The 14,980-nt window shown below is 42.9% G+C and overlaps 1 protein-coding gene across 9 annotated transcripts in view; it reads right to left on the bottom strand.

Moving 5' to 3' along the window:
* The window catches only part of ADGRB1 (adhesion G protein-coupled receptor B1), a 264,284-nt gene that overhangs the window by 117,743 nt on the left and 131,561 nt on the right, over positions 1–14,980 (bottom strand). For 7 of the 9 annotated variants that reach the window (XM_015856456.2, XM_015856458.2, XM_015856460.2 and 4 more), the window contains 7 exons: positions 14,716–14,889; positions 12,397–12,561; positions 8,845–8,946; positions 7,101–7,207; positions 6,033–6,227; positions 4,996–5,064; positions 551–659 (listed from right to left, as the gene is read on the bottom strand). In XM_015856456.2, the coding sequence (XP_015711942.1) occupies positions 551–659; positions 4,996–5,064; positions 6,033–6,227; positions 7,101–7,207; positions 8,845–8,946; positions 12,397–12,561; positions 14,716–14,889 (921 nt within the window). The remainder of the gene's footprint in view (positions 1–550; positions 660–4,995; positions 5,065–6,032; positions 6,228–7,100; positions 7,208–8,844; positions 8,947–12,396; positions 12,562–14,715; positions 14,890–14,980) is intronic. The other 2 variants (XM_015856457.2, XM_032442930.1) reach the window with 1 other exon arrangement.

Genomic DNA, 14,980 nt, shown 5'->3' with positions numbered 1-14,980 from the left:
AGCTTCTAGCAGTCAGCAGGACTTCCTCAGCTTGTGGTTACATCCAGACAATGAACTTTATTAGCCACCAATGGAACTCTCCTTTGTGCATTTTCCTAATCCCATCATGAGCCAATCTGTACTTTTTGGCTTCTGCAGCATCCTTTGGCAACAAGTTCCATGCTGCGATTGTGCATACAGCATAAATCAAATACTGCCTGCTGTTTGTTTGCTGCCTGATCACTTCATTGGCTGCTGTGCAGCTCTTGTGCTGAAAAACAAAAGGAACTAGCTTAATTCTTCCCAGTTTGTCATCTGTTCTCTGTTCATGGTTCTATAGATATTTCACAAACCATTTTGTGCCCATCTTTTCATCAGGCCCAAGTCCTAGCTTATTTGGAGAAAAGCCACTCCCTGGCTACGATCATCCACATCTTTCCCCAGACCTTTTAATGTTCCACCACCTGCTGCCTTCCCTCTTTCCCTCCCCACATCCAAGATTACACATACTGCACTGCAATTACAGATTCCTGGGGTCTATACCCAACATGGGGAGTGCAAATCAACTCACCCAGGTTGTCCGTCACTTGGTAGGAATCCCGGAAATCTTTCATGCGAAAGCCGATGACATCAATGAAATCGTCCACAAGCCTGAACAACTCCTTGGCATTTGGCCCTATCTGCAGAGAAAAGGACAATACAGCTAATAAAAAATGCATCTAAGGGAGCCTAGAAAAACAAAGGAGCAAGAAATAGTAATTCATAAAATTGAGGCTGGAGGGCAGTGTCTCAAAGCAAAGCAAAGCAAAGCAAAGCAAAATATCTGGGGATCTCTGGAGTAGAAAATAATCTACGTCCTTTCCTTCAGGATTCTTTTTGCTATCAACCACTCGATCCAGAGCACATTAGTTACTGCTGGTGCTTGCTATAGCCCTCCTCTTGTAGTTAATGCAAGAAGAGCAACACGCCAGGACAGACTTCTACTAGCCATGATGGAATGTAACTACATGGTCTTTCCAAGGTCCTTTGGCTGGAGTACCTGGCCCAGCCTAGCAGTACACAAGCCATTGGCATTGCAATTGCCCACCCAGAGACATCATGACAGAAAGTAAAGAAGTGGTCCATGTTGAAACTCTGCCCTATGTCAGATTCAGAGAGCTTTTTCCAAGCCTTAGGTTTCCCTGATCCTCAGGTACTTGGCCTGAGAAACACACTCAGGATTTCTTCTTTGTGTGTGCATATTATATATAATATATATAATATATAATGTATATTTCCTACGTAGAGGGAGTTCACAAGAGCTTGCCTCCACCAGGATAGTTAATTTTGCTAACAACCCCCTGAAAGCAGACACACCAAACCAAAAACTCCAGCCTACTTTGTGGGTAAAGGTAGGTTTCTAGGAGGCTGGTTTTCAGGCTTGCTTCCAGGAGGGATACCTGGGACAATGTTTCTCACATATGGACAGTAAAGAAGAAACACTGGATCTCAAGGGATAAGCAGGGAACAAAATTGAAGGACGGGTTCAATGCTTCCCCTTCCTCTTGAAGGATCTCAGGGAACTTTGGATGTCTGTTTCATGAGACACTATAAAAGAGGAATGCAGCAAGCTGGTGAGTGCAGAGATCTATTCTGTCTTCCATTTTCATTTTCTGTTGAATTTCCAAGGGTTGCTCTTTGGTCTAAGTCTTTCTCTGAATCAAAGATCAACATGGCATGGTGCACCTCAAAGAAATCTAGACTTAAATTCTCATGGAGGGAGGGAAGAACATTCTTAAAGGCAGGAATCCAGCCCCTAAACATTACTCCTGAGATGAATCACGCTGTGTTCAGTGACACGTGGCTCGACCACCCTGGAAGAAAAACCTTTTAAACCACTTAATAACCTTTAAACTATTTTTAAAACCTTCTAAAATGCTTAAAATGTAGTTGGACTAGATGATCTTAGAGTTTTTTTCCAACCATAATGACTCTGTGATTCCACTTCAGCTAAATCCAACACCTGAAGCACCTGAACCCTTGAATTCCCACCTGCCTATGAACAGAAGAGAGAGAAAGGTGTTGAAGGAGTTGTTTGTATATTTAATACAGTCATTTATAACTCCATCTGGTACCTTGATCACAGTTTGCTGAACCTGATTTCTGACACAGGTATCTCAGCCAGTTATTGACCCGAGTCAGAAACTACCTAAAGAGGAGACTAAATCCCAGCAATGAGAAGGGCTAATTTTGGAGGGAAAAGATGGTCAAACAAACACATGCTTAGCAACAAACTCTAGGATCTAATGTCAAATCCCAGGCACCAGATCACATAATTCTATGCAGAAAGCATCATCATCCCTTCTTTCCAATTCTGATGGCAGGATCTCACTCTCCAAATAATCAAGTTGACTCTTGCCCAGACAGTATTGGATTTTCTCTCTTTTTCTTCCCGATATCTCTCATACGATAAAGATATTGGCAATAATTCTTATTTGCTTGTATTATACTGGGCATGCAAAAGGCTGTCAAACAATAACTGGTTTTGCAGTGACTGATTTCATAACAGGTAAGCCACATGAAATGAACTGTGCTTACTACCTGTCTTTTCCTCAAGCACAATTGCCTGCAGGGGCTTAGCAAAGATGATGAGAGGTCAAAGAAAAGCAGTCCAACTCCTTACATCTCTTTATTTCCTTTTCCATCACTATCACTTTTTTTCCCTGGGGTTGTTGAACTTTGAGGACAAGCAGGACAGGAGGAGATAAGAATGGCAGCAGAAGGAAGGCTGTATGGGCAAGGAGCAAGAAGGTGGCCATGCGTGTCACTCTGTTTGTCTATCCAAAAGAATATTGGTGAGACTAAAACAGTATCAAGATCAGATCAAAGAGTCCTGCCAATACAGCAGGTGTGCAGAGAAGGAGAAATAAAGTGAGGAGACTATTTTTAACAGTGTATTTTTATATTCTATTACAGGTTGAAAACACAATGTCACATTAACCCCAAGCTACACAGGTTGTTGTCTTTTAGGTTTCTATCATAAAACAGCTAATGTAACTGCTCCAAAAGCATGACAGCTCTTCTCTATCTGAATGCCTTTCTGGTTTATTTTATTTTATATTATATTATATCTTTCCCCTCCCCCCCATCTTCCACATGGGGGGCACGATGGAACATGAGACCATAATGATGTTGGGTTTCTTTCTAATGAAGGTATTGGGGAGCCAAAGCTCTTAAAAGAAATAATTGACCTTGTGAAATATGAAGCATTGGTTTGCTCCCTAAGCTTTGAATGAGAAGGACAAAGACTGCTGAAATCTTTGCCATCCAGCGCCTGAAGATTTCTGAGGCCATTTTCTGTCCTAAAGTCATGGTGCTGTACTGTCATCACTAATTCCATTAAAATAAATGCCAGGCAAACATTTTATTTATGGCAATTTAGAGCATCGTGGTTCCACTCCTTGCACAGTTTGATGTAACGCTGAGGGCAGGCTGGGCTGCATCTATAGGTACAAAGAGCATATTGCACAGGGAAAGCTGATGGGAACAAATTGCCAGAGAGTGAAACCTGCAGCTGTTTTTATGAAGATCAGCAGGATTTCCCTGTTGTCATGACAACTCAATAGACTCCTCTGCACTGTTCTCAAATATGTACACACACCTGTGGTCTTGAAACTGAGCATTTGGTTCCTTATTTTGACTGGAATCAGACTATGCCATCCCCTTCCAAACGCAAAGAGAAAAAAAAACACACAACAAAAACAGATCTACAGATCTAAGGGAGAAAAGATGGAAGGATAGGTCCACAAGGCTGCTCAGCTCTTGGTCAAGGTCCTGTTGTTTAGTATTCTCAGTTTGTTTAGTATTGTCTCTCTGATGACTTTTGAAGCAACGAGAGATGGTTAAAAAAGGAGCTGCCATGTTCTGATCCAGACCTATGGGTACTTTCCATTAGACTGATCTCTCATAAAGGCTCTTATGTTCCTTGTCCAGGTTATTTTAATGCTGTGGCATAAAAGATCTGGTATTTTTGTTCCAGGGTATAATACTGAGGAAAGGACATGGAAGGAATGATCATTACCACTGGCCAATTCACCAGTTCACCAGTTCACCAATTCACTGCTGCTTATCTGAGGCAGAATCATTTCACTCTTTCCCATTTTACTCTTTCCCATTTCACTCTTCTTTTCCATTTCGGTTCCCAAAGACTGCAGTAAGATGAAAACATGCAGTAGCCCACGGGCTCACGAATAGAATGGGAAAGAAACAAGGAATAGGTCTTACCAAATTAAAGAGTGCGTCTATGACAGAAGATACAAAGGACAAGTATGACATGGATATATAAACAAACCAGTATGCAAGGGTTTAGCTAGAGAATTGTTATGCAGAATCTCAGTATCTGAGAGGACAGAAAGTAAAATATAACTGAATTTTTGTTCATCGCATGCTGGACAGAACTAGAAGCTCAGGTGAGCGGAGCACAGCTCTAAACAAGGAAATCCTGCTTGTCCTGCATCTTTGTAGCCAAGAACTCAAAACTACATAATCCCACTGCTTTATCTTGGCATAAGGAGAATTATAGCAAGCAAGGAGGGTTATCAACTCCAAATCTAGCCTGATGTCTGAGAGCTATCCAAAATTTGGTGTTCACCACCAGCTTTTTTGTTCTTACTAATGCGAAGACTCTGGCTTAGGGCTGAGATCCTGTGGCTTACAGAGCTACTCAGCCTGGCACTGAGATCACCCAAATGACCAGTGGCAGGTATCAGCTGATTTATGGTAACTCCTGTTGAGATGGTCAACTCTGAAGCTGATCAGAGCTGACCATATCCAAGTAGTTTCTCTCTTTCATTATAAAATTATCTATTAGATGGGTGGAGATATTTCCTGGTCTGTGGCAACATGAAAGATTTGCGTTTCACAGAATGTATCATGGTCAAGAAGAGCCATGTAGACCGTTGTAAATATCCCTTGTTATGGTTTAAGCCTATGAAGAAGGCTATGACTTGTTTCACTGAAGGTGTTGAAGGTTCATACCAGCTGAGCTTCCTCCCACTTGTCCCGGTTTTCCTCTGATAAGATGTTGCTGATGATCTGGACAAAGTTCTGGAGAAAGGAGATAAAAGAGGAAAAAGGGGATAGTTAGCCAAACAAGGCCTGTTCTAGAAAGGGCATAGTAGTGCACAAGGAACACATAAAAATCATCCAAGAGATTTTTCAAGGTCCTGTTCCCAAAGGTTCCCACAGCATTTAGCAGGCTTCTGCCTCCAAAGATGTTAACAGCAGTAAAACTTTTTTTCCCAAGTTTTTTTATTCCTGTGAAGGAACAGGACTGGGAACATGTCTTATCTTCACTGCTGAAGATTTTAAAGAACAGATTAGACAGATATCTGTCACAATCTGGGTAAATACTGTTGATCTCGCCTTGCAGAAATCAATTCCTATCCTATTTCCTACTATTTCCATCATTTTCCAGCATAGGGAAACTTACTACCATGTTTTTTTTCTCAGTGACTTTGAAAGAGAAGCAGAGATGGATCAAGCGGGTGCTAAGCACTGTAGTAGTTTGACCACAAAACACAAAATGAGAAGGAAGGAGACAAGATATTTCAAGAGCATTGATTTTTTTCTCAAGTTTTGCCACCTTTTGCAGATACTGTTGGATCAGTTTAATGTTTCGGTGCTGATCAATCCCAAGGGCATATTTTGTAGCCACTCTATATGCAACTGCTGAAAGTAAAATCTGAGGGTGAGAAGCCATCAAGATATTCTTCCACATCAACATACAGCTACCCAATATCACAGGTTCCTCTTACATCTAGTCATTAGGGTGTAGTTCTTTCCAAGATACCAATTAGCTTCCAGTGTAAGTGCTATCAGGTTGAAATAGTTCAGAGTGACTTTGAATTATTTCAAGATCTTACTTTATAGGCCAGAGAGAAACAGTCTCAAAGGGAGGGTTTGTTTACAAGCAAAGACACTTCACTTGGGCAGAACATAATCCTGCTTTTCATCATTATCAAATCAAAAAGAGGTAATCGAACCCTGAGACTTATGCAAGCAGCTCAGCTCACCTGCACATCTCCAGAAGTTGGGCTGTGATAAGCCCTACGGAAGATCTCTGTCATGTTCCTGAGTACATCAATGGTGGACAGCAAGTCTCCGCTGTAGCTGGTCCCATCCTGGGAGATTTCCACAAGGTTTTGGAGCACTTCTGACAGCCCATCTCCCATCAACCCACGCTGAGCTTTGGAAAGATGCTCCCTGGTCTGAGGAACAGAAAGATGACAAACACTTTAGTGACAGTGAAAGTCAAGTTAATGAGCTCGGTGAAGGAATTGCTGGGGGAAGGTTTATGACCTTCCTTGTAATTCAGAGCACAGATTAGACGAATCTGACAATCTTTGCTGACCTGACAGCCTGTGATATTTTTAAAATGATAGAAGAGCAAAAGTCAATTTTTTTCTGCATGCCCACAAAGAAAAGGTTGTGTGTAGGTTTAGAAAAGATTATTCTACTACAGAAATGCTATTCTGCTGCTGACCCAAGGCCAGCGAGCAGAAGATTTTTGCTCTAAAACCTTGTTTTCTTACAGCAAACTTGAACTATTTTAGCTCAGACTGTAGCTCATCCTGAAAAGGACAGTTTTCATGAAGGCAATAGCATTGTAAGGCAAGCTACAGGAGACCAGCAGAAAAAAAGGAGAATTCATCACAGCAGTAATTTTAAGTCTATTGAAAATTGTCTTATTTTTAAGTCTTACAGTCACAGTAATTCTGGTGGATAATGTGATATCCAATGGATATCAGAACGGATATCAATGTCTCTGTCCATTGCAGGTCAGTTGGATTAGATGACCTTTAAGGGTCCCTTCCAACTCGAATGAATGCGTGATTCTATTATTTGGAGGACTTGGTAAGACTTAGATTCTGACAGGTTAGACATTAAAAGACACAGTGAGGAACCACTATTGTCCATGGATTGCCTGAGCAATCACAAGACAAAAGCAATCAGACAGAACAGAGGTGTCATCTTCCTTTCACATGGAAATGCTGCTTTCCTTCTTCTTTGTAACTGTGACAGTATAACAAGCATTTGAGGAGACCCCAAATATTTTTAAAGTTGAAGTCAGTCTGCCTTACCATCATCTGTATGTTCCTGTAATCAATAGAAACACACTTGACGTATGTTGGAGGCTCCCAATAAGCTATCCCTTCTTCATCTAAAGTGCATCTTCGAAGGATTAGCCCTAGAAGAAGAAAGAAAAGAAGACTGGAGTGGGGACATTTGAAAAACCAGGCACTTCCATGGATATCATGCAGGACAACGTATCTATGCAGGCACAACTACAGACATAAAGGCAGCAGGGGCATCTGGAATGTGCTTGAGAGGTTATTTCTGTTTCCTCCTCTTGCATTTTCTTACTAGGAGACAGGACAACAAAAGGAGATGCAAAAGAAAAAGTATAACTTGGACACGGTTTGTCAGTGCTCTCTGTCATGTGGTCTCAGTCTGACTTTTGGGTAGTCTTGTGTGGAGCCAGAAGTTGGACTCAGTGATCCTTATGGGTCCTTTCTAACATGGTATATTCTACGATTCAGTGATTCTAAGGCAAAAGACAGTTTAATCTGTCCTTCGGGGCGTGCTTCTTCCCGGTTCAAGAAGTCCCACGAGCCTCCCCAGGTGGCAAGGTCTGGTATTTGCAACTGAAGCACTGACTGCTGCTGCCTGCACAGTCTCAACAAGAATAAATATCCAACAGCACCATCTTTGCATCTGTTGAAACACTGAAAAGCTGCCTGCAGTCCTCCCCCAGGCTTTTCTTTAGCTTCAGTGTACAGTGAGTTTTGCAGTGGTAATCACACGCCGTTGCAATGCAGAGGAACACACACATCAGTGAAGAGAAAGGGGACAGGAATAGCCCAGGCAATTGCACTGCTATTTGGAAAGTCTCTGAGGAGCAGGCTTTGCTGGGTGCACAATTCCATTGCTACTGCTAAATGATTCAGTGACCTATGGTACAGCCCTTCTTCTAGGCTAGCATTAGGAATTACACTGACTGTTCCAGGATGCATGAGTCAACAACAGCTTCAGGGTTTTCTGTGTCCAGTGAACTCACTCATATAGATTAAAAACTTCATGATCATTCCAGACACTCCTGCCCTATTATTTTTTTATTTATTTTTTCCTGCCTGAGGAACAGAAACGTGCACCTGGGAACAATCTCCACCACCAGAATATCTGGAGCCTTCTCTCATGTGTTGTTTTCCACACCTTGGAATATGTGGCCACAACATATAACAACCGAATACCCACGTTCTATCATTTCATATCACCATGGCTGTACTTGCAACTTGAGTACCTATAGATTAAGTTCAAAGAGTTCCTGTGATTTATAAAAAGGAGAAGTAAGCATCACTGGGCAATCTGATCTAGTGGGTAGCAACCTGCCCACGGCAAGGGATTTGGAAACAGATGATCTCTAAGGTTCCTTCCAACACAAGCCATTCTGTGATAATCAAAACATGACTGGGCAATCAAATTCAGATTTTCTACTTTGTTTTATGGTCAGCAGAGAGAAATATAACACCCGTGTCTAGTTGAGCCCAGTCTGTTTCTGCAGAATAGGGTGGAATTACCACAGCAGCTCTTAATAATGAAGCTGTAGGCAACAGCTGGAGGAGAGACCATCTCAAGTTAACCTGTATGGACCACAGGTTGTTGGTAAATACTAAAGAATCACAGAAACCCCCACTTAGCCTTGAGTAAAGGGCAGAAAGACCATTTGCTCATCCTCTCTTCCCACAGCCAGGTTGCCCTTGTCTAGAAGTCAAAGAATGAAAGGTGATCTGAGGGTCTCCAGCCAAGATATGCAGTCATCCGTACCGGTGGCATTGCGAGGACACCGAACAGCTGCAGCATCCCCAGCAGGCGTCTCTTTCCAAACCACAGAGGCAAGACTTTCCTCATCACAGATCTCATGGGGCTCTGCAAGGAAAGAAAAACTCCATTTGGTAAAGCCTCATGCTCAGGAGGCACATGGGAAAGGGCATGGAAAGGGGAAACAGGGGGAGTATGGTCTGGAAACATGATGCTTGGAAGATAGCTATTACTATTACACCTTGCCAAGGAGTTTTTTTCAAGTGAGAATATACAGTTTTTGGTGGTGAAATTCAGGGCTCCATGCTCAATTCTTTCCATCCTTCAGGATGACCATTTTGGTGTTGGATGTGATTAAAATGAGGCTCTGCATAAGAGTTAAGAATGAAGGATGGAACAAACAGGGGGAAAAGGAAACAGTTGGGAATATCCCATGTATGGCCTCCATTCAGGTCCTTTATCTGCTGCCATCAGGAGGACACGAAAAAAACCTGAGCACCAATTTGCACTAGCAACTCATTTCCAAATGCTGCTGCAGAATCCAGGACTGCAGAAATGTGCAAAGGATGTTCTGAGAAGTTACAGAAAAAACTCTTTGGAAGATAATGTCTTCAGATGCTTCTGCTGAAGGGTAGAGATATCAGCTCTGGAGTCTTTGGGGCCTGAGAAAAATACCCATCACAGAAGGAAGGGTTTGCGCTGAGAAACTCATTACTTGCAGCACATAAAATGAAAGGAGCCATGAGTAGGGTGTTAAAGCTATTCATCACTCCCAAGAGTGTGGAAGGGGAAAATTATGTTTAATGGTTTTCAATTATAGATTTATTTATTGTGCATTTCAAACTAACAATAAAGAGAAAGCGGAGAGTGTGCCTGCAGCTGGCCAGGAGTGGCAGCTGCAAAACCAAAGCCAACCAGCCATGGAGCTGGGTGGCTGCCTGCAGAGCTTCCTTCCTATGTAGGAAAACACTGCCCATGCCAAGGTCTAGTGGTGCCAGTGGGTGTGTGCAAAGCTGTAAGGAAAATCTACATCTAGCGCAACAAAAAAAAAGGCATTCTGAGTTTTTATGCTGTTCTCAATGGATCTGCATGTGATAACGCTGAAGGCATCCTTCTAGAAGGGAATATCCCATGGATGCAATGACGTAGACAATCTTAGACTTCGTGATAGCAGTAAAACCTTGGGAATGGAACTACCCAGGGTAAGTCTTGAGGCTTAACCTCAAGTCTAAAAGGTTTTACCCTATTATAATGAAATCCCAGAGGGCAAGCAAAACCCCTGCTGTGCTCTGCACATGCACATAAATAGTTCCAATGCCAACAACAGCTCATAACTTCTGTAGATAAGGCAGAACATGGGCAAAAACATGGTAGCTTTACACCTAAGTTGTTGACAAGGAGCTATAGGATAGAGAGATGAAATCTTCCACTTGTGATTGGGATGTGGTTACTTAGAGAGCTGAATGCAACATCCCTGCCTTGTGGCCCAGTGCTTTGACCATGGCTATGTATTTCCCACTTCAAAATGTGGTTTGGAAGGAGGGTTTGGGGAATAGGGTGGGAAACTTCTAGCAATCTCAGCTGCAACGTACCAAAGCAAATACCACCTGTCAAAGAGCAGAGGGTGTTCATATCTGACCTCTCCTTTCTCCTCTGACTTCTCAAAGCTTCCCAGTCTCCTCATCCCTGCAGTCTCCCTGGGGGCCACTGAGGGATGCTGTGGATCAGTGATGCTCTTTAGGAGTGCACTGACTGGCACCGTCTAGCCCATGAATGCAGAAGCAATTCCCAGGCCAGGAGAGAATCAATTCACCCTTTTATTTATTTATTTTTATTTCTGTTTCATAACTATATATATATATATATTTTAGTAACCTATTTGCAAGGGGATATTTTAATAACTAACCCAATTAGGCTTAACTCTTCTGTTCAAATCAAATCATGCCAGCGCTTCATACTTTCTCGAGAATGAATGGAGTGGGTTTATTTTTAGCTAAAAGCCTTTTTTCTTCCCCCCCCCCTCCTGCAAATTAACAACTGCAGCAAGACCCTTCTGATTTTGAACCCTTGCAGGGCTCAGTGCCTCAGACATGCCTTTCCCTTTTGAGTGCTGTGCAGGCATCAGCCCCTGCGGACACAGAAGAAAAGATCGGGCTTGTTCTGCCAGGGCCCCAGCTGGCACACACTGAAGCTGAACTAAATCTTCATCACTCTGTAGACACCACCAGACAACCCGGTGCTACGGCTTTTAGTGGCGGAGGAGAGCTTTTGTGGCTGAGTTAGAAGAGACTCTCAAACGCCTCTGCTAATTGAGAGGCACAGCTTGTAAGGAGAGGTGATGTCTTTTATTAGAGCATAGCTGCAAGGAGTGAAAATGCTCTGTTATCTTCTGCCTAAACTGGGTAAAACTTCCCTGCTGAAGTGCTTTTGGCTTTTATCTGTCTTCAGCCATTTGCAAGCGACTCGGAGGGGTCAGCTGTCCCAAAAACATCACAGATCCATCCCCAGAAGTGTCTGCACTGAGCTGCAGCTCGTCGTTTAGCAAAACACCCACTCTTCACACGGACAGCCATGATGCCACCACGAGAATCTCTCCCGTCGCTCACCAAGCTGCTCCAACAATTAATTACCCCCCCGGTCATAAACCGGAGCCAGTTACGATCAATGAAGTCTGCCAGCCAACATCACATAGCCCATTGATTTCTCACCAGCGATTTCACCAGCAGGGAGTTTAACTGAGATGAAGAAAGGGAATAACAATTGCGTGCTGGCCTGTTTTCTGGTTACACACTGAATGTGAGACATGGAATCTTTCCAGATTGTATTTTCTTCTGCTCCCTAAGAGGAGGAGGTTGTGGCAAGGTGGGAGTCAACCTCTTTTCCCAGAAACAGCAATAGGACAAGAGGTAATGGCCTTAAGTTGCATAAGAGGGGTTCAGGTTGGATATTTGGAAAAATCTCTTCTCAGAAAGAGTGGTGAGGTATTGGCATAGGCTGCCCAGGGAGATGGAGGAGTAACCATTCCTGCAGATGTTAAAGATGTGACACTGAGGGCCATGACTTAGTGGGCATTGCAATGATGGGTTGACAGTTGGATTTGATGTTAATGGCTTTTCCAGCCTACATGACTCTATGATTTCCTTGTCCTCCATTCAGATTTTCATGCCATTTTTATTAAATGGATGCTGGTTCCATTTGTGTAGCTAGAGAAGGGTGAGAATGAACAAGACTGACAATTCTGGGCACGAATTTAATGGACTCGAGATTCTGATATCAATTATGGCTCTCAGTGTCTCTTTTCCTTTCATGACTCTACAGCAATGAAAAAAAAAAATGTAAAACATAAGTCTAGACTAGTGAGATTTAACAAGTGTTGACTGAAATCATCATGGCTATATTGTAAAAATTAAATCTAGCCCTTGATGTGTCATGTATCTGCATTATGAGTGGGGACAACTAGATCACAACTCCCTGTTGTATTCAGCTCTCTGACAGCTACTTCCAAAATCCCTTCCCTCCCCAGTAAAAAGGAGATTCTGAAGAGTTTGGGGTACTTACCAGGACATTTCCTGTCATTGCACTGCCTATACTCTTCCTTGGGACCCTGGCAGGTCTCTCCTCCAAAGAAGGGTCCATAGCACACACGGTCACGTCTCTGAGTCCCACCTCCACACGTAGCGGTGCAGCTCCCCCATACTCCCCAAGCTTGCCATTTCCCATCCACTGGAGATTAAAAATAAAGAGAGAAAGAGAGAAACAGCCTGTAACATCCCTGACATTATCTGCAATAGAAGGCAAGTTTCCAAGGTAAGCACTAGAACATAAGATGAGTAAAGTAGGTGTGAAGGGAGGTCTCCTGCCTCAAATCCTTGTCAGATTCTCAACGCACATGAAATCACTACATTATCTTTCCCACTGCAACAGTCTTTCGACAACTGAAGAGCATTCTTCTGCTTCTCCTCAATACCTTCATGCCACAACACCAGAACTATCTCTTTCCTGGAGCACAAGTCTTATGAGCAGCAGCTGAGGTACCAGAGGCTGTTTATTCTGAAGAAGAGGAGGTTCAGAGGAGACCTCATCACTCTCTGAAACTCCCTGAAAGGAGGTTGTAGTGAGGTGGATGATGGCCTCTTTGACCAGATAACAGCGACAAGGTAGGAGGTGATGGCCTTAAGTTTTGCCAGGGTAGGTTCAAGTTGTATATTAGGAAAAGTTTAATTTCAGAAACAGTGGTAATGCAGTGGAACAGGCTACACTGGGAGGCAGTGGTGTCTCCATCTCTGGAGATGTTCAAGAAAATGTTAAATGTAGCATGGAGGGACATGATTTAGTGAGCATGGTGGGAGCTAAATTATCTTAGCGATCTTTTTCAGTCTTAATGATCCTATGATTCTTTCCTTGGGCTCAGAACTGGGTCTCTGTCCTTGAACACTCTGAGAGTCAGCACTGGTTCAACCTGCTGGATGGCAACAGCAGGCTGCAATACTCCATAGCTTGAGTTTGGTTAGAATGCAAAAAGTATATGGGAAAATAATAGATTTTCATGGAGTCACACTTCAGGTCTGTGCTGTGGTTGTAAATAGACAAGCAGAGCCCCCAGGTGATGAACCACAAAGAAATGTCAAATAACCCTTCTCCAGCCACTTCCATTATACCATTGTCTCACATGCCTCAGAAAGAGTTTTTGCAAGAGACTCATTTCCTAGTATCTGTTCCAAGTATCTTTACACATTCAGTGGAAATGCTACTTCTCTTGCATTAACAATGGCCTTTATCAAAGCACTATAAAAATGTTAATTATCCCTCACAACAAGCCTACAAGGTAGGAAAATGTTCTCTTCTGCATCACAGACATGGAACAACAACTCAGTGTCAGAAATAGAGAACTCTCCTGATTCCTATTTGGGTTTTAATTAGGAGTTAACGGGTTATCTCAGGTCAAATAATTCCTTGTGGGAGGGTGGGAAATTTCTCTCTTTTTCTTCACGCAGAGGAAGAAAATTACTGAAGAAAAAGGCGAGCATCAATCTGTGGTACTTTATTTAGTAAAACCATATATAGTGTAAACCATAGCCCTCGATGCTTTGATATGTAACTCTGAAATCAGTGTAACAAGGATGCTTAAAAAGAGGGAGGCCTTTTGTGTCCTTAAGGATCTCCATAAGTTACAAAGAAGTGAGCTATCTAAGTAAGAAAACACACTGGAGTCCGTATAGGGAAGTCCAGTAATTATGGCCTGATCTTTAAGTGTTATTGTGACAAGCCAGGAGTTGGAATAATTAATCCTTATGAGTCCTTTCCAACTCCAGTTGTTCTATGATAATAGAGTTAAATACTGCTATTCTTTCAGCTGCAGATTTTGTTGCTACCACTGGGGATAAGCACTTATTGAGGAAATGGTTATTTGTGGGTGTACTAGTTCTCGTGGAAAGGGGAAGAAGGTTCTCTCCATCTCAGGGGACCACTCCTTCTCAGTCTTATGGGCTAAGAGGGACATAGCAACCAAGAGGAGCCAAGAAAAGGTCCAGGGGAAGCATGGCATCACTAATTGGTTCTGTTTAATCTTGAAAACATTTAGACTTCTAAGCCTTGATTTCAAGACAATATTTTTTTCACTCCAGTTGACCCAATTAGTCAGAAAGTTGTGTTCCCTGTGGGAAATCACTCATCTGTCTAAGGTCTCCTGGATTTGCCAGCTATAGATTTTGACTTACATGGTCCAAAGGTATGATCCACAGCCTCCTTATTATTGCAAAACTCATGAAAACAGCACAGCTCTTCCCCAAAGAAAGCAGGAAAGGATTTTATATAAACTTATCTGGGATTGCAGATAGAAGGTAACGCAAAAGAGAGGAAAATACATTGGCCACTGACCTGGGCATTGACGTAGGAAGCAGTCCCGGGTCTCCACCCAATGTCCCTGGCATTCAGCTCCCCCATAGGAAGGTCCATTGCATTCCCTCGTCCGCTGCTGGGTGCCGTTGGAGCAAGAAGCGGAGCAGGAGCTCCAGCTCGACCACTCATTCCAGTTGCCGTCCACTGAGTGGCCCAAAGAAAGATAACAAAGCGGAATGTGAAAATAGCTTCCTCTGGAAAGAGGCACGTGCAAGAGTCCCTGACCTGCACTTACAAGGGACTG

The sequence above is a fragment of the Coturnix japonica genome, chromosome 2, assembly GCF_001577835.2.
Source record: "Coturnix japonica isolate 7356 chromosome 2, Coturnix japonica 2.1, whole genome shotgun sequence".
Classification (NCBI taxonomy): domain Eukaryota; kingdom Metazoa; phylum Chordata; class Aves; order Galliformes; family Phasianidae; genus Coturnix; species Coturnix japonica.
The sequence above is the reverse complement of the archived record's forward strand: the minus strand, read 5'-3'. Positions and strand labels throughout refer to the sequence as shown.